Source organism: Capricornis sumatraensis, chromosome 6 (assembly GCF_032405125.1).
Source record: "Capricornis sumatraensis isolate serow.1 chromosome 6, serow.2, whole genome shotgun sequence".
NCBI lineage: Eukaryota > Metazoa > Chordata > Mammalia > Artiodactyla > Bovidae > Capricornis > Capricornis sumatraensis.
This window is the reverse complement of record NC_091074.1, coordinates 107581199-107603975: the sequence shown is the minus strand read 5'-3', so window position 1 is coordinate 107603975 and position 22777 is coordinate 107581199. Positions and strand designations below refer to the sequence as shown.

The 22777-nt window shown below is 37.8% G+C and overlaps 1 protein-coding gene across 1 annotated transcript in view; it reads left to right on the top strand.

The window, feature by feature from the left end:
• Window positions 1–22777, top strand: part of TMEM245 (transmembrane protein 245) — a 74004-nt gene that overhangs the window by 22430 nt on the left and 28797 nt on the right. Inside the window, exons 5-11 of the mRNA XM_068974603.1 lie at window positions 1406–1624; window positions 2771–2940; window positions 5903–5926; window positions 11174–11278; window positions 14212–14294; window positions 15356–15446; window positions 21784–21882. Coding sequence (XP_068830704.1) covers window positions 1406–1624; window positions 2771–2940; window positions 5903–5926; window positions 11174–11278; window positions 14212–14294; window positions 15356–15446; window positions 21784–21882 — 791 coding nt within the window. The remainder of the gene's footprint in view (window positions 1–1405; window positions 1625–2770; window positions 2941–5902; window positions 5927–11173; window positions 11279–14211; window positions 14295–15355; window positions 15447–21783; window positions 21883–22777) is intronic.

Genomic DNA, 22777 nt, shown 5'->3' with positions numbered 1-22777 from the left:
CCACATTCGGCAACATAAAGTTTCCAAATTAGGAAGACATTCAGAGAGCAAACAGAAGTGTATTATAATTAGCTTGATGTTTAGCCCCAAACCTCTGGGTAGAATGTTAGTTTTCATGAGATGAGCTGACTTAAACATGGTCCTAGTTACATCAGTAGTAAAAATGTACTCACAGCTAAGCATCATTACAAAAAAAAAAAACCACTAAAGAAATTATAGTAAAGCACTCACAGGGCTATTTTGGGGTTACTTATGAAAGTTATGAAATAACAGCGAAGGCATTCTTAGAATAAAGACTTAATGAGTACCTTCTACATGTCAGGCAATATTTTTTTGCACTAGGAATTCAGTGGAGGGGAGAGCAAGACAGACAAGGTCTTATTTCTCCTGGAGTCGGCATTCAACTGAAGGGAGAAAGTGGGAAAGGTTCTGAGTGGAAAATGATACAACTGTGTAAAACTGTATAAAGAAAATGGGGCAAATAGGGTGTTGAAATTAAGGGTGTTCGTGGTTTTTTTTTTTACCTAGACTTTAAGAAATATGATAGACTTTTATTATTAACTTTTTTTAATAGAAGGCAAAATATAGGTTTTAGGATCTTACTCATTTCCATCATTGTGATGTATTCTGAGTAATAGTGAAATATAGCAATAGTTGCATTGTTAGAAAGCAGTGCCTTATGAAAGAATTCAGTGTGATATCCTATATTTGAAGATTCATTCACTCCCAGCAACCTGTTATTTTTTAATATCTCATTCTAAGAGAAAGATATGCTTCAAAGCCCTGGGTTCTTGTAAGAGCAGCTGGTCCCATTTAGATAAAATGACGCTGGAAAGCCATATTGTTTCAGAAACACATATAAATACATCTACAATAAAGTTAAAAGAGAAGGAATTTTTAGATAAAGAATTCTGTATGTTAATATTTGTCGCTTTATATGGTTTGAGTAATTTTCATGGGCTAATGATAATTCTGTTACTTTGTCATGTGTTTTTCTTTAGTTTTTTAAAATCTAAATGTTACATATATATAAATAGAAATGATAAATATGTCATAAAATACTTAACCAGTGTAAAATATATAAAGTAAAAATAAATCATTTCTCATACTCAACCCTATCTCAACAAACTTAAGTTCCTCAGATATAAACACTGTCGGTGTTAATTCTCCACACCTTTTTCATTACATTTGCAAGCACACATCGTTCTCCACACCTTTTTTTTATTACATTTGCAAGCATACATCCGGGTCTTATTTTCTTTTTTAACCCAGTGTAATCATGCTATCTTAGTACATCTTGAAGGCTTGAACCAGGCTAGCCTAGCTAATTGCTCTGTATTACTATTTATCAATGTGGACCAATATGTAGGTGATTTTTTTTTTTGCTTTTCCTTCTCAGGGACAGAAACCATGGACAGGGGAGAACCCCCTCCAGCACTGTCCTCGTCTTCTTCACCCACCTCCCCTACACCGACTCTGGGCAGACAGAGATCTGAAGTTGGAACGTTTCTTAGGAAGAAGAAAACTAGTGACGTCTACTTTGTGTCTCTCCTCTGGGCCATCGTCGGAGTCCAGATCTGGTCAAACCTGTGGATTGTACAGTTGCTGCCAGTGCCTATTGCAGGTAATTGGTTAGTGATGATCTTGTCTTGCCTTTGAAGATTTTTTTTCTTTAATTTGTGGATTTTTTTTTTAATGTTTGAGGTAACTTTACTATCTTTTTAAATAAAAAGGAGGAGTAGGCTGTGAACATGATGGCCCCCACAAAGTTTTTACAACTGTAATTACCCTGGACTTATTCTCGAGACCATAGGAACTTTCTTCCTAGGACCTCTCCAGAGGTTTAAAAATGCTGATGAAGGAACTGTTGACCTGGCATGTAACACTGAGCTCATGGTTCAAAATAGTAAACTGTGAACTGTTAGATTACAAGGCCAGGGCTAAGGACACAGAGCTCCCTGGAGTTAGGGAAATCATAGCGGCTGGGACCAATTATCTGGGGTCCAAACGTCAAGACAACCCTCACAGATAAGTAGCACTTCTTTCCAGTCCCTCCTTCTTAGTTGGCTTTTAACCCCTGTTTGTTTAACCCCTGTTTAAAGGGAAACCACACTACCCTCCTGCAGAGGGGTACCTTCATATTATAGTTTGAGTAGTTCCCACTGAAATCATGTAGTGTACAGCTGTTTGTAGCAGCCCTGGTTGCTACTGAACCCTGGTGAAAGATTCAGATGTACAGAGCATCAAGAAGAGAAATAGAAATACAAATGAAAATGTTACCCTGTGGGGGTATAAAATTATGATGTGTATGGAATACTTTCTACTTATCTGGTCAGTACACATCAAACATCTAAGGAACAGAATTTGGCAAGAGCAGCTATAATAGCCAAAGAGACAAGGACAGGTCAGAGGTTAGTATGCTTTATCCTGGAACGGTACAGTGTGAGGGGCCAAGATTGTAGTCAGTGAAATCCTCATGATCAAGGTATCTAACGTTTGTATGGGCTTTGAATCCCTGGACCCCTTCAAGGATTCAGACTTCACAGAGAAGGTGGGAGATAGGTAGGTGGAGATTGTGTGGAAAGTGTCCCAGTTCTATCAATCTGGAATATTTTGAACTTTCTTCCTTCCCTCCTCCATTAAACAAAAACAAAACCTATAATCTTTATTTTTTTAGCACTAGCTTTCCTGTTTGAGGAAGGTTTTGTGAAACCGAACCTGTTTGTAATCGCTGTCTTTTGTGTGTGTGTATTTCTCACCTTCCTCACAGTCTGGGTACTCAAAAAGCTTGTTATTCACTTTGGTGTTGTGAACTTCCTGGAGAAGCGCTGCGCTGTGTGGTGGGAGGCCACGGAGTGCTTTCTGAAGGAGCGGCAGCAAGCCCTGGCCCCATGGCCGATCATCGGGCTTGCGAAATTCTTGTTAAAAGTTGATAGCAAGGTACTGTATTTTCATAACTTGAGCTGCTTTCAAATAGAGCTTATGCATTTCGTTGTCTAAAAGATTCCGTTTTATGGTGTATCAGTATTTACGTTGTACTTGCTGATAACACATTTAATGTCTAACTGATGAAATTTAAAGTGATGGATGGGATAGAGGTAGTTTGAATTAAGTGTTGTGTAAGTATTTTTACTATTTAAAAATGAGGGAAAAGGAGCACCTAGTTCAACTCTCAATTTATAAGGACCAAATTGAAATCTAGAGGGGTTAAGTGACTTGCCTAAAGTTATATAGCCAGGTGTAGCTCAGTTCAGTGAATAATTTTGGATAATTCTCATGTGTCAGATAGCATAAGTTTTAGGGAAAACCAGATGAATCCTGGAAAACTAGGTACAGAAGCTCTGTTTTAGTGGGGAGACAACAATCCATTAAAATGTAAAGGCTGTGCTAGTTTCAGAAGCTGATGTTAGGAGCATAGTCTCTGAATTCAAACTTCGGATTCAGATCCCATTAGCTCTGTGATCCTGGATGAGTTTTGTAACCCTTCTGTGCCAATGAATAAAGTATAACAGCAAGTATATCTCACAGAATGGTAGGGAGGGTTCAGTGAGTTATTACATGTTCAGTTCCTAGACCGGGATCTGGTACACTGTAAGCTCTCTAAGTGTTAAGCCGTTGTTATAATTTGAGGGGAGAGGTGTGTACAGCATACAGTGGTAGTACTGAGCAAGAAACGACTCACTGTTGATGAGCAGTGGGAAAGGTGATACCAAAGCAAATTTTGATGCACTGCCAGGAGTTTATTAGAGAGGCATGGCAAGAAGAGCGGGTAAATGGAGCAAAGGGTACAGGGACTCCCACAGAGTGAGTTCTTAGTGAACAAAGTGGGATATGTGAAATGGTGATTAGTGGGAGGCAGAGCTGGAGAGTCAGGCAGGACTGGATCGAGAACACCTTTTTGTGTGCCGTGCTGTGCAAGCTGGACTTTATCACAGGGCTGGTGACTACTTTTACTTTTAACAGGTCCATCCATGGCTTAAGGTTGGAAAACACTGTTGGATGAAGCAAATGTAGATAGAGACAAGAACAGTATCTGGAGTTCATGTGAGGGGGAGGAAGTCAAAGGAGGTGCAGGGGGTACATATTTTTAATAGATTGCTTGGTTGTCTTCCAGAAAGTCTGCTAGTTTTAATCCCCACCTCAGCAGCATATGAAAATGCCCATTTCTTTGAACTCAACATTATGGTATAACAAAGTCCATTTTAGTTTTGTAAAAAGAAGTATCTCAGTGTTGCTTTAATTTGAAAATTTTAAAAATAACAGTTGAGTTGACCATTCTTTTATTTGCTTCTTGGCTGTTTATATTTTTCTTTTTTAATTTGCCTGTTGTGTGTGTGTGTGTGACTTTTGTGACCATGATACGTGGCTTGTGGGAATCTTAGTTCCCTGACCAGGAGTTGAACCTGGGCCCTTGGCAGTGAAAGTACAGAGTTCTAATCACTGGACCACCAGGGAAATCCCTGCCTATTGTGTTCTTATTAATTTTTTTCAATTTTTAAAATAAGAATCTAGGACTTCTCACAGATTTCAACATGTTTATCACATCTCCCTGATTAAGGTGAAGTTTTATCTTATTAGAGCAGATTTATCGCTTCAAGCTGTTTAAAGAGGGTGACTCTTACACAGTTAATTTCTTTGTCTTACCACTATCAGATGGCGTAAAAACTAAGTCCTATTTTCAGTGTTCCCATATACTTGTATTGGGAACACTTCATTTAGGACAACTGTATAGTTGTGTTGGTTGAAATTCCAGGGGCATCAAAAAGCATTTGTTAAGGGTTAGTCTTGTAAAAGTTTGTCATTTTTATTCTAATTTATATGTCAATCTGTTGTTCTTCAGAAAGAGAGACAGTAAAATGAATAAAACTAGCATTTTCTGTTACATATGATACATATCAGAAAAAATGGGTATCACAAATTGAATATTTGTTCAGTTATAATTGATGCCAAAATTATGTTTTATGTATAATATATATGGGGGTCCTGCTTTGGGGAATAAATCCATTTTCCGTGTTTCTATTTAATTTCAGTTGATTGGGCCAGCGTTGAAATGATCCATCTAGAGAAGGTTGTTCGAAGTGTGTGTCCAAACATGTACTAGGTGTGCTAGGAATAACTCTGCAAAGAGCATTTAGTCATTCAGATGAAATTAAGCTTTTTAGTCTTTATGCTTTTTATATCACTAATAATGCTTTAAATCCTATGTTTGCTGATCTTTATTTTATGTGACCATTAACTAGCATTGGTTATTATAGTGCTAAATATTGTGAGGTGTAGATTAGGTAATGCCTATGTGAAAAAACAGCAGGATATCGCATACAGTAGAAAAATGCATGCCTAAAAAATTGGAAATGGAAGAAAACGTGCCTAATGTGATCAGAATCTTAAATATGTCTCCTTTATGGCCAGGTGTTCACTGTTCCAAATGAGCACTGAAATGTTTTACTCTAGGAAACGCAAAATAAGTGCTATTATAAAGCTGCAACTACAAAGTTCAGTGAAAATGTAGGGTGTGAACAGGAGTTAGTTTACATAGGGACTGAAAATCCTTTTAATGCATGGTATGTGAAAAATCTTAATCACCGCTTTGATCTTCGGAATTTGGTATGAAAGTTTAAGCCTGTAAACATTCAGGTTATCTTTATGTACTTTTGATCATTGAATTTCGAACAAAGTTTGTGGTTATCATCATTTCAATCGTGGGTCTTAAAGGAATACTACATTCACTTGATTTCGAAACTTTGTTAAAGCATTTCAGTTTTTTTCCCAATTTTTCCTTTGTCTGAGATAATTTCCTCCTCATGCTCTCAGTGACTCTCTCTTCTTTTCATACTGTAACTGCATTCTCTAATGATATGCCACTGTTCTTATCTTCTCTCTCACCTTTACCCCTATCCTCAAGCTCTGGCACTGGCTAAATAAGAAGGTAAATGAACACCCGGATGTTGATTTTTACTACTGAATTCTGTAACTTCCCCCCCCCCGTATCTCCTTTCTCACCCTGTTTCTGTTCATATGTCAGACTAAGTTTTTGTTTTTTAAAGTTCTAATTATAAGCTATGGAAGGTCGTGAAGCATTAATGTTGCCACAGTGCAATTTGCTAAAAAACTTAAAGCTATTTATTTAGGACGTGGATGGTATCTCCTTACCTGAGTGTGTTGACGTTCTGTCTCATGGTCCTTTTGTCCACAGTAACCCCTAGACCTTTTCAGCTCTATAAATGTGGTCCAGCCTGATACTCTCGTCTCCTTTGATGTGTGAGAGCATTTTAGGCAAAAGTTACTGAAAAGGAAAGAGAACTCTTTATGGCTACTTTTTCTATAAATAACACCACAGTTTTTTAAAAAGGACTTGTAAAATATTTGTATGATTCTCTTGGCCCATAGTGTTTTTTGTCTTTTTTTTTTTTTAATAGCTAGTGTTTCAAAATTTTATTTTTTATCTCAAAAAATGGTGTAGCCATGGCCCATGACATCTAGTTTTATGTATTTCCCGAAGTGTGAGGTTGTATCTACAGTCAATGCCTCACATGATTGGCATGAAATTTTCAGTAACTTAAATGAAGCCTAATCCAGATAGATTTGGAGTACCGTACCTTTGATATATAGTACACATACAGTAATTCTGACAGTGTTATCAGATCCCTAGGGCAGATAGCAAAAGATGATATCATTCATGTATATTGTCATTAAGCACGATAAGACCTCAAAAATCTTCAGTGAAAATATTATAGCAGGCCTCAAGAAAAATGTGTTACCTCTTAGAAATAGTTCAAAATGAGGCTCTTGCATGTAAAGATTAGAGTTTCATTCTTTCTGTTGAAAGAGAAGAAAGGGAGACTTATTGACAGTGCTTATTACACTTTTAAACTTTGGATTGAAAATTAACAGTGTGTAAAATCAGCATACACAAATGCAAACACACATACACAAATGGCTCTGTGTACCTCGCTCTACAAAACAAATATGAGTAAATGAGTTCAATCCTTGGCAAATGATAGTGCTACAAAATAAGTTATATTTTCTTACTTTGATTAAAATAGGTGGTCTTATGTATTTCCCTACTTTGTTTTTATTGAAATGAAATTGTTCTCAAGAGATGAGAGAAAGGAGAGCTAAAGTCATTAGGTTCAATCTGATTTAACCTTTGGTGATTTGAGTTAGGTTACCTAATTCATAGCTGACTGACTGTGAATTAGTTTTAAAAGATTCTCAAGGAGTCAGGCAACCTTTTCCTTTTCTTTGATTCTGTGTAGCATAGGTAAAGTATTGGGGTAGAGTTGGAGTAACTGCTGTAACTTCTGAGGGCCTGTGCCCCGGGAAAGCACATAAATAAATTGAAGTCTGTTTTGTTACATATTTCATCCAAGGGCAGAAAATTTGCAGCATTGGGTATTGGTATTCCAAGTTCAAGTGGAGTGAATTAGAAACTAATTCAAGAGAAGTGAGCGTGAGAAACACGGCTGTGATTAATTGAAATGTAACTGTTTCTTGAGACTTAGTTGTTTTATTTCTCAGTATTTATTATTTGCACTGAGACTGCTAGAAAGAGGTTAAGAAAAACAAAGCAAAATAAAAACCTACATGTCCAGAATAATGCATAGAAAACTCAGTAGTGGAATGGCAATTTCTTCATAACTTGACAAAGAAGGCGAGTCAGTTTAGAAGCCTCAGAGTATCTTTTGATATAACTATGTATTTACTGACATTTCTACATTTAAAAAAATGCATGCCCTTTATTTATACTTAAAACATTCAGAATGTCATTTTAAAAGTACTCCCCTTCTACTCTTAGAATATAAAGTCTCAAACCTAAAATAAACTGGGAAATAAATGGAGCAGGGTAGGGATCAACAGGCAGTGTGGTTCCCCTTGCTTAAAGCAGAGCACAGCCTCATGGGACAGCGCCTCTGGCATTTCTTTACGAATTCTCTCCTTCATCTCCTTCCCCTTCTCCTTTGCTTCCTCTGACCACATTTCTCTTTCTGTGTCTATGAGTTGCAGTTTCCTTATGAGTCTTGTTCCATTCACTCTTTTAGGAGGTTCGTTTCCTCCATAAGTTTTCTATCCTCTTTGATTGTTTCCTCTCGATTGGCCCTTGTAGTTCTCCACATTTTTAAGTCTTTCCTGTCTCTCTTTTCCTCTTTTTCTTCTGTTTTGCTTTTGCTATCTTCCTTTTTGCCTGTTTTCTCACCTTATCTTAGCCAGCCATATGTAAATAGAAACCTCCCCCAACCCCCGCCATACACACACCTTTTGCTTGTGTATGGAACATCTTAAGCGATTTTACTTACAGACCTGCCTTGGAAATGCTGTGGGTTGGGTTCCAGACCACAGCAGTAAAGTGAATATTGCAATAAGGCAAGTCATATGGTTTTCTTTGGGTTCCCAGTACATATAACATTTGTTTGTACTATACAGTAGTCTGGACTTCCCTGATAGCTCAGTTGGTAAAGAACCTGCCTACAATGCAGGAGACCCGGGTTAGATCCCTGGGTCAGGAAGATCCGCAGGAGAAGGGGAAGGCTACCCACTCCAGTATTCTCGCCTGGAGGATTCCATGGACTGTATTATACAGGTCCATGGGGTCGCAAAGAGTCGGGCAGGCTAAGTGACTCGCTTTCACATACTGTAGTCTGTTGGGCTTAATAGGTGGTGCAGTGGTAAAAAGTTGGCGACTGAGTTGGACACATGTAGTCTATTAAATGTGCAATAGCATTATGTCCCCAAAATTGTATAAACCGTAATTAAAAATACTTTATTGCTAAAAAAAAAGACTAAACATCATCTCAGCTCTCAGTGAATTGTGGTAGTAACATCAAAAGTCACTGATTACAAATGACCATAGTAAATATCATAACAAAAAAGTTTGAAATATTGGAAGAATTACCAAAATGTGATAGAGATACAAAATAAGCAGATGCTGTTGGAATAAATGGCGCCAATATACTTGATCAATGCAGGGTTGCCACAAATCTTCAATGTGTAAAAAGGCATGTTATTTACAAAGCACAATAAATTGAAACACAATAAAACGGTTCTTGCCTGTATTTTAAATTTTCAATAAAACATCTAACCCTTAGTATTATCTCTTGAAAATAAATTTTTATTTAGGTGTCTCTTATTCCAGTCCTTAGGTATATAGAGCTTGTGATAGGGAAATTCTACCCTGGCTTGAACACAAAAGTTTGACTTTTGTAATGTTGTTGTACATAACGTGTTTGTAAATATTCCATGTTTTATATGTTAAAAATACTCAGACATAACTTTAGATACTTTCCAAATAAAAACATCTTTTATGTTAATGTATTTCAGGATGTGAATTTTCTAAAAAAAAAAATTGAGGCCCCTAAGTTATTTTCAGAAGTTGTAATTTGTGAATACCCAATCCAATCTTAATTCTGATATTTTCTTTATTTTGCCTATTCAGATATGGATTAACTGAGCTTTTACCACATGCTGTGCACTGATAGGTTTTGGAGGTACAAAGAGGAATCATGCAACACTAGCTCTTTGCTCAGGAAACTTTCAAAAACCAGATGTTGAGTTAGTTTCTGATTGTGATACTTTTCACTTTCACCGATTTTAGAACTTACATTCAAAATATGACCTCTGACCTTCCATATCTTAGAAACCTGTTATTACTTTTTTTAATCTCTGCATTGTCTTTGATGCTTTGGTAGCATGCACTGAAAATTAACTCTTCTGTTTGAAAGCTGTAATTGTCAAGATAAAAATGCACTGTTTATCTTTGAGTTCACTGTAGCATCGATCTTTTGGTGACAGTGGCCTTCCTGAAAGATAAGGAGGTGCAAGCTTATAATCTTTGGATAGAAAGCAGATGTTTTAGAAGACATGCTGTTTTAACCATCCTTCTCTGCTCTTGGGTGTTTAACTGTTTGGAGAGCATAATTCATATTTAAAAGAAGAGTAACTTACTCATCAGTGCTTATGCTGGGATGGAGGGGTACATTGTGGTATTCAGTCATCAGTCTGGTTGTATTTTTGAAATGTTAATTGGTAGCTTTCATGGCAGGAATTCTAGAAATCTGTCCAGGTTAGATATTCTGAAAACAGAAGTTTTAGAAAATGTAGGATTATTTGTGATTGTGAAAGATGAGAGAAGTTATACTCAAAATAGAATGTCTAGACACAACTGAGCAACTTCACTTTCACTTTTCACTTTCATGCATTGGAAAGGAAATGGCAACCCACTCCAGTGTTCTTGCCTGGAGAATCCCAGGGACGAGGGAGCCTGGTGGGCTGCCCTCTATGGGGTCGCACAGAATCAGACACGACTGAAGTGACTTAGCAGCAGCAGCAGCAGTGGCATTTTGGAAAAGCATAATTTTTATTATTGATTAAGAGATGACCACTGCATTAATGATTATTTTTTATTTACAGTCAATTATAATTTGTCCTAAAGCTTATGGTTTAAAAAGAATAGAAATTTCAAGTGGATTTCTTATTTTATTATGAAATATTTCAAATATAAAAGGATAGAAGAGCACCCACATGCCTGTCTTCCAGTGTGACAAAATATTACCTGTGCAGCTGAAGTCTCTTGTATACCCCTCCCTGATTGTGCATCCGTGTCCCAGCCCTTTTGCTTCCAGGGTAGCTATTATTCTGAAATTGGTATTTATCACTACTGTAACAATAGATGTTATTTGTAACCCTGATGACATTAGAGAAAAAAAATATTTTGAATGTAATTCCTATTTTAATTTGCTCCTATTTTATCTGTATAGTTTAGGACATATCTTTATTGTAAGAGTCATCCTTTTTCTAAAGTCATATCCATTTGCTAATTGACAGTAGAGATTTGAGGTCACTAATGGATTGTCTTTATTTAGTTTAGAATGTTTATCAGATCATAAATTCTAATTTGAAATGTCAACATACCACAATATGAGAATCCAAGCATAGATTTAGGTTATATTCAAATTGATTGCCTTTTCTTAGAAGTGACAATAATAAGCTCTTTCTATAACAACAATTAACACTGTTAGTTAATTTTCTAAAGTGGCTTATAGCTTTCGCTGCTTTAATCATTATGCCATAGTTTCTGCAATGCTGAATATCCTGTTTTGTCTTCATGATGTTTGAATGCACATGTGTTTTTATTAAGCTGTGCTTGAGATGACTAATTCTCTTTCTCATTTCTGTGCAGATGATCATCTGGTTGGAGAAGATGTTAGACAAAATAATTAGCATTTTCATCATATTTTTGTTAGTGATAGGAACACTTCTTTTAGCCCTACTCCTGACGGCAAAGGTACAGTACAACAATTACTATCACCATTAATAAACTCTTTAACTATTAGAATTTGTTGTATAGATAAGAAGCCAGCAGTTGCACGCGTAGGAAATGTTACTTATAAATCATTACAGCATTTAAAGTATTTATGATTTTTGTATTGCTGGTTTTGCCATGAATTTGCCTAATGTATTTTTATCATTAAAATTTTATTACCATAAAAATCCTCTGAGGTAAATGGCAGATGAAAAATGGAGATACTGAGGGAGAAGTGGGTTCTTCTCTCAAAAGGAGAACTGTGGTCTGGTCCATGACTCCTAGCGTAGATCCTGTTCATGTATCAGAATTTGATTCCTTCCTTCATGTCTCATTGTTCTTTCTGCTGATTTACCATTAAGATATTTCTGGAAGGACTTTCCAGATCCTTCCAGCTTGCATTTCCTTTCCACCTTCTTAGTTTGGACTGCCATAACAGAATACCATACACCAAGTGTCTTAAACAACAAACATTTATTTCTCATAGTTCTGGAGGCTGAGAGCCCCAGGTGAAAGTGCGAGCATGGTCAGCTTCTTGGTAAAGGCTCTGTTCCTGGTTTATAGGTGGCTGATCTCCCTGTATTCTCACATGATAGGGAGAAAGAACACCTCTGTATTCGTTTAAGGACGCCAATCCCATTGTGTCTCCCATCAGGTCTTCCCTGGTAGCTCAGTCAGTAAGGAATCTGCCTGCAGTGCAGGAGACCTGGGTTCGATCCCTGGATTGGGAAGACCTGCTGGAGAAGGAAATGGCAACCCACTCCAATATTCTTGCCTCGAAAATGCTATTGACAGAGGAGCCCTGGTGGGCTACAGCCCATGGGGTCACAAGAGTCAGACACGACTTAGCGACTAAACCGCCACCACCAGTCCCATCATAAGAGAGCCACCCTCATGACCTAATTACTTCCCAAAGGCCCTGCCTCTTATAACTATCAACATTGGATGTTAGGCTTTCAACAGATGAATTTTGAGAGGATTTTAAAAATTGTAGTCCTTATTACCCCTCTTTCATCAAAGAAAATCATTCTCCAAAATTCAGCTAAATTTTTTGTCTCTTACTGGCTTTTTGAAAAACTTTTGTAGTCTATCACAGTCTTTATTTTATTTGGACCCTACTGAACTCTGCACCCCAGATTTTTATATGTTGTTTTCAAGAAATTGTGCAGCTTGCCTGATATCCTGGATGTGAACCGTTTTCATATAGTGCTGTAGAGATATGGTAGTACCTATTAGCAATAGATAATCTAATATGCAGCAATTAACTAAAGGATTGCACTGTTTGCTACTATTTGACTTCACTTGGAAGTCCTGTTCTCAGTCACTCTTAGCTTCAGTATGCCCTGATCTTATCATTTCCTTCTAACAACCTGTTCTCTCTGTACCTGTTTCAATTAAAATGCAGTTTTTACCTTTTCTTTGGATTTTAATCATGTGTAGTCACTTATTTAGACTCTAGAGACTTGAGAGGTCTGTCTTCGACCTTCCTCTGTATGTTTTTCTAGTTCTTAGAGAAACCTTTCACCAGTATGTAATTCTTTTCCTTTTTTTTTTCTCTTTTTCCTCTCCTATTCTACTTTCCCTTCTTTGTCCCTTTGTGTAGGGTCTTCTTGCCTGCTCATCTCAATTGTTTCATCTTTCTTTTTCTTTGTTCATTGCATGCTTCAGTGAGCTTTTGCTTCCCTGAACTTTGATAACAATTATTAGTGAACCATTTCTTTGTAGTTTAGGACTCATGCAAACTGAGCTTTAAAGGAAACTTACTGGTTATCTAGTTCATTCTCCTAGCCAATAAAAGCATCGTTCTCTAAAACACCATGACAGTATCCATTTGAAGTCTTAATAGATATCTCAAATATAACATGTCAGAACTGAATTCCAGACCCTCCCATGCTTGTCTGTTCTTCTCATTTCAAGTAAGTGACAGCTTCATTCTGCTTGCTCAGGTGAAAAGCCTCAGGGTCATTCTTGACTGCTTTTTTTCTTTTATTAATAGATGCATATCCAGTTTGTCAGAAAATCCTTTTTGCCTCCATGTTCCTAGTATATTTTGGGATAATAGCAGGGTTGAGGATGTTAGGTAATTCCTTTCTCCCTAAAGCAAGGATTAAATGGTATAAAAATTATTATAAACACCATAAGGGCATTGAAAAATGATCAGCCAGGCAATAATTTGAGGAGTGTTTGCTTGTGGAAAACTGCTACTGCATCTGGTAAAAGCATGTAGTTTGTGGCTTTTTTACTTGGAGTTATCCTCCTCTGCCTTGTGTGGGCAGAAAAAACCTACAGATTTTCTTATGGGTTGTGGTGGATTTGGTTTGGGACTGGCAGCAGAGAAGCTGTGAATTAAAGAGAGAGGTTCTGGAAGCAAGAGAGGCATAGAAGGGCTGAGATTAATATATCACATTTTAGAATGGTATATGGGAGACCCTAAGGTATCCTGTGAATATTGAAAGCCTAGGGAGATTTGCACATTTGTTGTACCTTTGATTACATTTCTCAAGTTTCACACATCTCAGGCTAAAAGGATGCAGCTTCCTAGTGTGAAGTGTCTGAGCATAACTTTATGCCAGAGTTGTTGGCTGACTGTTTAGCTGTTCAGGTTCAGGGGGAACCTTTGGGGTTTTCAAAAAATAAAAACACTGAGCAGAGACATTAATGACGGGGAAGACAAACTTTGCAGTTATTACAGGTAAGTTGTTTGCTTACTGAGACAAAATGACAGCTCTCAGAGTTACAAAACAATCTAGAGTTGGCTTGTTATGGATAGTGGCTGTTCAGTGCAGGTCTCTTAAGTTAACTGAAACTAAGATATCTAATTACTTGACACTTAAAGCATTGTTCCTAGAGTAGTATAAAAGATAAATGTTAAATTGAGTTTAATTTTCATGGATACTCTTTTGTCCATAATACAGGTACATCAAGAGAGTGTACACATGATTGAAGTCACAAGCAATTTGATTAATGAAACTCTAGCAAATCATCCTGAGTGGGCAAAGTAAGAATGTAATATTGACAAAAGTAGAGATGGATGGCCTAGGTTCTGTCTGTTTTCATGAAATGATCTTCATTGGTACAGTTACCTTGGAAGAGAGAAGAGTTTGCCAAAACTTTGTGAATGTTGTCATTTTTGCATAAGAATGACATGTAATGGGATGGTGGATGTAATTTTGACAAACAGAGATGGATGGCCTAGGTTCTATGTCTGTTTTTATGAAATGATCTTCATTGGTACAGTTACCTTGGAAGAGAGAATAGAGAAGAGTTTGCAAAACTTTGTTAAATGTTGTCATTTTTGCATAAGAACGACATGTAATGGGATGGAGGGGAGCAGAGGGGAAAGTCCGAATGTTGAATTGAGTCTCACAGTTTACAACATGTCTTTGATATACTAAGCTTTCCCCTACTTTATGTTGTTTGCTGAAGAGTTTATCCCCATTTTACAGATGAGGAAACAGGATCAGAGGTTCAGGGATTCAAGAAAATCCCCCCCATGGCAGAGTCAGCAGCGTTCCCATACTGTATCATTTTTTGTGGCAGAGTTGGCAGACTACGGCTCAGAACCAAATCCAACCACCTATTCCTATAAAGATTTATTGGAACAGCCTACACCTGTTCATGTCATGTTGTCTGTGGCTATTTGGAGGCTGCAGAAAAAAGCAGACAGAATTGAGTAGTTGTGATACAGATCATATGTCCCGAAAAGCCCAAAATATTTACGCCTTGGCCCTTAACAGAAAAGAAAAGTCTGCCAACACCTGTAGGATCTCTTTGCCTACTTGTTTAATTTGGCTTCTGTGAGAGAGTTTTTACGTCTTTGTGGAGAGTGTTCCTAGGATTATGCTGTTCACCTAATTGAACTTGATGACAAATTGTATGGCCTCCTCTTTTATTTTTTTTTAACTACCCCCAAGGTAGTCAGTAATTTAAGTTAGGAAGTACTCTGCAAGTTTTAGAATTGTAAATTTTAAATAATTGTTTAAAAAATTAAGTTCCAGGTATTACTGGTGCAGTACACTATACCAGTTTTTCATTTTTTCTTTCTTTATTTTGAATTAGTTGGCTTCCTGAGGCTCAGGTTGTCCAAAGGGCCCTTAATTCTGCAGCCAACAACGTATATCAGTATGGACGAGAATGGATAACCCACAAGGTAAGGGAAGAGCCTATTTTCACAGCTTTTTCTTTGCAGGGTCTTCACTGGTAGTGAGTTCTTGCTTTGATAAAGCAAAAATGGAGATTCTGTTTATAATTTCTGTTATTGAAATAAGCTTAAATCTATAAATCAACAGGCAACATAGGATGAAATAAAACCATCTGGACAGTCCTATTGATAATTGCTGGTAGCTCGAACAATCCAAGAGGCTGGGCATTTGCTTCATGTTCAAAATAGATCTGATTCATTGTTTGTACATTAGGGCAGAATGATCTCTAAGCTTGGCTAATCAAATATGGCTTTGTGGAGAAAAAATTATTAACACCTATTAAATATTATTATCTGCTGATAACTGTACTTGACAGTTTCCAATTTGTTTCATTTAATCTTTCCAAGAAACCTATAGTAGTCTGAATTATTTTACCCCCTTTATAGACAAGGAAACAGACTTAAGTAAATTTACTTAAGTAAATTCCCAGTGGTCATGTAATGAATTGCAGAGCTTGCTTTCAGACTGAAGACTAATTCTAAATCCTTTGCTCTTTCTACTATGATATGCTAGAAGTGTGTGCCCGGAACTGATTTAAGTGCTTTAATGTGGCACTTGAGATAAACTGTGAAGGAATGGAATGATAGATCCTGGATGAATAGAGAGAAGGAATAGTGTATTTTAAGAGGGGGTATTTATGTGATCCAAGATATAGAGATAGGAGTGTACTTGAGGAGGTGAGTTTGACTGAAGTTTTGTGAAGGGGAAGCGAAAGGCAGAGGAAAAGACACAGCTCTTGTGGCTAAGAATCAGACTCCATGCTACAGATGTGGGACATCACTTTTTTCCCTAGTTTTTACAGTGGAAATGAAGGTAATTTGTAGTTTTAATGTATGAGTAATTAGGGTTATCTAGGGATTGCCAAAACTTGTTGCACTGAGATGTGTGCCAAAAAATTCCCTGTTTAAAATTCAAATTCAGAATCTTAAAAAACAAAAGGTATCTGGGAAATTACACTGTGTATACATGCCTACTCAGTTGCTCAATTGTGTCTGATTCTTTGTGACCCCAGGGACTGTGGCCTGCCAGGCTTCTCTGTCCATGGCATTTTCTAGGCAAGAATACTGGAGTGGGTTACCATTTCTTCCTCCAGGGGATCTTCCCAACCCAGGGATCAAGTCCGCATCTCTTGTATCTCCTGCACTGGCAGATAGATTCTTTACCACTGTGCCACCTCTTGGAAATTACACTATACATACAATAATGGGCTAACCTAAGGATAGAATCGTGGTCAAGTTAAAAGTTAGGAGAAAGATGTGTTACTGATTTTCCTGGGTCCATACCAGATAGCCAAATCCACTGTCACATGGAAGTTTTAAAGAAAATGTTTATTGAGTAAACAAAAGATAAGTACAGTTGACCTTGAACAATGTGGTGGTTAGAGGTGCTGACCTTCGCTGTAGTTGAAAAGTCCCTGACTTCACCGCTGGCTCTCATTTACCTGGCTCTGCATTCTTAGGTTCAACCAACTGCAGATCTTGTGCCTCTGTAGTACATATTTAGTGAGAGACATTCACATGTAAGTGGGCCTGCACTGTTCAAACCAGTGTTGGTCAGGGGCCCACTGTGTGTGGATACACCTCTCAGAACTGTCACGGAAGGGAGACCGAATATTGCAGAGGACTGTTAGATGCTTAGATATATGTTTGCCGGACTTATTCTGTGGATAACCTAGCGTTTAATTCTTGAATTATCTGTTCAGGAGAAACTTTTATTCTGGAATTTTTACCTATTTGGGAAAATAATAAAGGGAATTTGGATAGCTGGAAGAATGTGCCTTAGATTTTAAAGTAAATTTTTAATTACTTAGAGGAAAAAATAGGTTTGAAACCTTATACTTGAGAGTCTTTAAAATGGAAGACCGCGAAAGAGACATGAATTTCTATGAAAAGTTGAAAAATATTTGTGATCCTGATTTAGGAGGCACAGGGATAATATCTAAAAACAACCATTGAATTGAATGGATAAATAAAATGTGATTTATCTGTATAATGGAATATTATTTAACCATAAAAAGGAAGTACTGGTACATTTTACAACAGGATGAACCTTGAAAACATTACTAAGTCAAAGAAGCAGTCATAAAAGACCACATAAGTATGATTCCATTTATATAAAATGTGTGAAAGAGGCTTATCTATAGAAACAGAGTAGAGTAGTGGTTTTCAAGGGTAGGAGGATTGGGAAGAAATGGAAGAGTGATTACTAATGAGTATGGAGTTAACTTCTGGGGGCTTGAGAATGTTCCAAATCGATTGTGGTAATGATTGCATAACTGTGGATGCAAAAAAACTGTTGAGTTATACACCTAAATGGGTGAAGTGTAAGGTGTGTGAGTTATATCTCAATAATTTTTTTTTTTTAAAAGAGTCATTGACATTGCAGAGGTAGGTCAGATCTTATCCAGCTAAGAGTCAAATAAGAATTGAATCCTAAGAACTACAGTGTAGAAAGGGCCAAAACTAGGTGGGGATGGAATGCCACACTCAGGAAAGAAAAAAGGTTTTTTATAGCCTATGTTTAGGTATGAACAGAGAAGGTTACTTTCTATCTGCCTCCAGCCTGCTTTGTCAACTGTATCTCCTATGTCCTCTGTTCATCGTTATGGTTCTAATCAGACCCCCTAGTTTGCTCTTTCCTCAGCATTCAGTGATCTCATTTTAACTTGATTACTTTCTTCAAGACCCTGTCTCCAAATACAGTCACATTCTGGGGTCCTAGGGGTTAGGACTTTACATAAGAATTTAGAGGTGGAGGGCACCATTAAGCCTGTATTGTGGCCTAAGGAGAGAGTATAGCTTGAGGAGGACCAGATTTCCTGCACACTTAGGCTTTTGAAGGCCAGAGAAGTGAGCCAGCAGAGAAGATGGAGGAGGAGGAGCCCTGTGTTGTACCCTGTGTGTCAGCAAGGCCTGCAGAAGAAAATGTTTCAAGAAAGACTTGGTTGGTTGTATCAGATGCTGCCAAGATTTCAAGCAAGGTTGGAACAGACATTTGCCTTCTGACTTACTCCTATTTTTGCAGATTAGGCTGTTTGCCTTCAGTTGCACAGCCCTCAGATGGCATTCTGACTGCTCTTAGTGTGGGATTATGTTTCGTATACAAAGCGCATCTCATACCACCAGCGGTATGCATGCTTCAGTGATTTTTTGTAACAGCAGTGATGTGCCTGTTAAACTCAGTTCTCTGGCCCAGTCTTCCTTGTGACTTTTGATAATATAATGTTGCAGGCTGGTAATTGGGGTCTGTAGTATTCTGCTATGATTGATAGTGCCACAGATTTGAAAAGAGTGTTTTATAACATGCTGCAAAATTTTGCTGAACTCTCTTTTGAGTTAGGCTTCCCAGGTGGCTCAGTGGTAAAGAATCTGCTTGCCAGTGCAGGAGATGGCACGTTCGATCCCTGGGTCAAGAAGATCCCCCGGAGAAGGAAATGGCCACCCATTCCAGTATTCTTGCCTGGGAAATGCTATGGACAGAGGAGCCTCGTGGGCTACCATCCATGGGGTTGCAAAAGTCAGACATGACTTATCGATTAAGCAGCAACAACTCCTTTTAGTTAATAGTTGTGGTATTTTAGTTATTCACCATTGTGCTGGGAGTGAGACAGCTAAAGGAGATGTCAGTTTGAAATAGCTCTTTATTGCAGTAAAGGCCACTGTGCAAGCAGCCAAAACTGGAGGCTGTCTGTGACCATTTTAGGCCTGTTCTGGTAAAAGGAGATCCCAGAGGCTGACAGGTCATAGGACTGTGAGAATCTGATGATCGTAATATATAAAAAACACAGTTAAAGTCAGTAGAGGACTTCGTTAGTGGTCCAGTTTAAAAGCCCGCCTGCCAAGGCAGGGGACATGGGTTCCATCCCTGATCAGGGAAGATTCCACCTTTGTGGGCAGCTAAGCCCGTGCGCCGCAGCTACTGTAGCCTGCACGCCTAGCGCAAGTGCTCTGCAGCAAGAGAAGCCCGCACCTTGAGAAGCCTGCACACCACAGGTAGAGAGTGACCCCTGCTCGCCGCAACTTGAGAAGCCCTTGTTCACCGCAACCATGGAGACCCAGCAGGGCCAAAAACATTATGGATGAATAAATAAATAAAACTTTTTAAAAAGACTAAGTCCCCATGATTGTAAAATAAGTAGGGAGAGTTAGAATAGGGGTAATGGTGGTTTTTAATTATTGTGGATGATTTGCTCTGTTAGGTGTTCTTTGTTCATAGGTTATATATGCTATAGATGAAAGACTATTAGACTACTTTTGATCCTAACTCTGCTACTTTTAATCCCCACTCTTAGCTGCATGACCTTGGGCCTATCATAGATTCTTTCTGTTTTCTCATTTTAAAAGAATAAAGGGTTAACCAAACCTTTTTCTGTCTAACTTTGTTGAGATTGTTGCAAAGGTCACAGAATGTAGGTGAAAGCCATTTGTAAACTAAAATACTATGCAAAGATGAATGGCTTTTATATTCACTAATTTGTCTTTGGTTTATGAATAAATCAAATGTAAGAGAAAACACTGAGCAGATATATTTGTATCAAGTATGTCAAAAAACTGGTCCAGGTATCTATAAGATCAGCATTAAATGGTCAAAAGGTATGGTTCAGTTCAGTTCAGTTTAGTCGCTCAGTCATGTCCGACTCTTTGCGACCCCATGAATCGCAGCACGCCAACTCCTGGAGTTCACTCAGACTCACGTCCATCGAGTCAGTGATGCCATCCAGCCATCTCATCCTCTGTCTTCCCCTTCTCCTCTTGCCCCCAATCCCTCCCAGCATCAGTCTTTTCCAATGAGTCAACTGTTCGCATGAGGTGGCCAAAGTACTGGAGTTTCATCTTTAGCATCATTCCTTCCAAAGAAATTCCAGGGCTGATCTCCTTCAGAATGGACTGGTTGGATCTCCTTGTATGGTTAGGTCACACAAAAGGAAATACACATTGAAAACCAACATGGAAAATGGTCACTCTCATCACTAAAGAAAAATAAAAATAATTATTACCATTTCACACCTATTGAATTATCTAATAATTTAATAATTTATCAGTTCATAAGGTTTGGGAAAAATTGGTTCTTTCATACAACATTGGTAAGTATTAATTGGTATAGTCGTTATAGAAGACAGTTTAGCAGTGTTTCACCAGAGTCATTAAAATGCTTATTTCCTTTGATTCCTGTATGTTTATCTTAATGTTAGTAATAAAAAAGTTGCATAAGGATATTTATTGCAGTGTTACTTGTGACATTATAAATTGAGAACCATCTCTATGTCCTATGATTGATTAAATAATAATAGAAAAACTTAGCTAATATGAAACCATTAAAAATAAAGGTTAGTGTTGAAGAATAAAAATGAAATACTTCTGATGCAAAAGAAAACATAGAATTCTAAACTGTATCTGTGTAAGCAGGCAGAAAGTTGCAGAGGGAAAAATGGCAGCAATTATATTAAGTGGGGCAACAAATCATTGTCTTTTTAAAAGCGTCTTTAAGATTACCATATGGTTTTAATAACATGTAAAATGTGGGATGAGATACTATAATGAATAGCTTTCTCCAAGTTATTTGTCTTAGTGTTTTTGATTTCCCAAACCCTGAGCCAGTCTTAATTGGTCATAACTCTTGAGTCCTGACATCTCTGGCTCAGACAGTAAGGAATCTGCCTGCAGTGCAGAAGACCCGAGTTCAATCCCTGGGGTGGGAAGATCCCTAGAGAAGGGAATGACTACCCACTCCCGCATTCTTGCCTGGAGAACCCCATGGACAAAGGAGCCTGGCGGGCTACAGTCCATGGGGTCGCAGAGTTGGACACGACTAAGCAAATAACACACACTGAGACCTAACATCTCAGCATATTCAAAGGAGGATTTGTGTTTATAGCTAAGGTTCTAAAATTTTACCTAAAGTTGTGTGGTAATTCTAATGCTAATGGTAAGTGTAACATGATACTTCCATATAACGGATGAGCACCAGGGTCACTTGGAAAAGATTTTTCTCTGGGCAGATGAGATCAGAAAAGTCAGTAAGCATGGCTTTGTTCTCTTAAGACCTAAAGAAGTTTTCTTAGAGACCTAAGAACAAAGGAAATAATCAAGAAGCAAAAAGACGGGAGAGAGAGTATTTACTGGACATACTGGGTAGAGTTTAAGGAAAGAACAGTGTGGTTGGAGGCAGTTAAATAGTCTGGGACATTTTAGTTTGATTTGGAACAAATATAAAGACCAGCATGTATTAATTTTACTGGATTGTTGCCTGAAACACTAACTCAGATTAAATCTGTATTCCTTCCAGCTTCATAAAATTCTCGGAGATAAGGTGAATAATACGGCTGTAATTGAAAAACAAGTACTAGAACTTTGGGATAGGCTGTATCATTCTTGGTTTGTAAAGGTAAGTTATTTTAGCTAAGGATTTCAGTTGTAAACTAAAAATGTCCTTTTATGGACTCATTGACTAGGTCGGATTGTGTTAACACGGAGATTTCATTTCTTGACATTTTTAACCTGCAAGGTCTTAAACCTCAGGTCATTAAAAGTCAGCTTGAATTGATGATTAACCTCATGGCAGAACCATCAGTTTCTCTGTTATTGGTGTTCTATCTGCTTTTCATTATCCTCAACAGTGTCTCATCCTCTTAACCAGATCTGTGCAGTAGAAGTGTGATGCAAGCCATATATATAATGTTAACTTTCTAGTGGCTGCATTAAAAAAAGGAGAAAAAAAAACTAGGATGGATGAGATTCATTTTAATAATGTATTTTACTTAACACAGTATATCCAATATATGTCATTTCCATATGTAATTAATGAAAAAGTAATGAGATTTTATATTTTATATATAACATATACATAGAAAACCTTTTCCATTCTGAGTGTTAGAGGTCTGGTTTATCGTTTACGCTAAGAGCATATTTAGGTACTCGGTAGCCACAAGTGGGTAGTGGCTACTATTTGGGACAGTACAGCTCTGGACGTTGAGAACTTTTTCTTTGCGGAAGTGAAAATAGATCCAGAAGTTTAGAGATGATTATTTTATTTTAAACAAACCGTTAGTGCTACTTGTAATGATGTGTATAATTCTTTACTAAATATAAAAATGACAGTTTGAAAGCAGGTAGTCATGCCAGCCATTCTGTACACTTGTGTTGGCAGGGCCCTTGGGACTGCCATCAGGGACTGTGCTGTGGAAGGTGCCCGTGCAGGGGGAGAGAGATCGCGTCGGACAGAGTTAGCTTGGGTAACGGGGAGGAGGGTGTAGTTGAACATTTGCACATGTTCCCTAGTG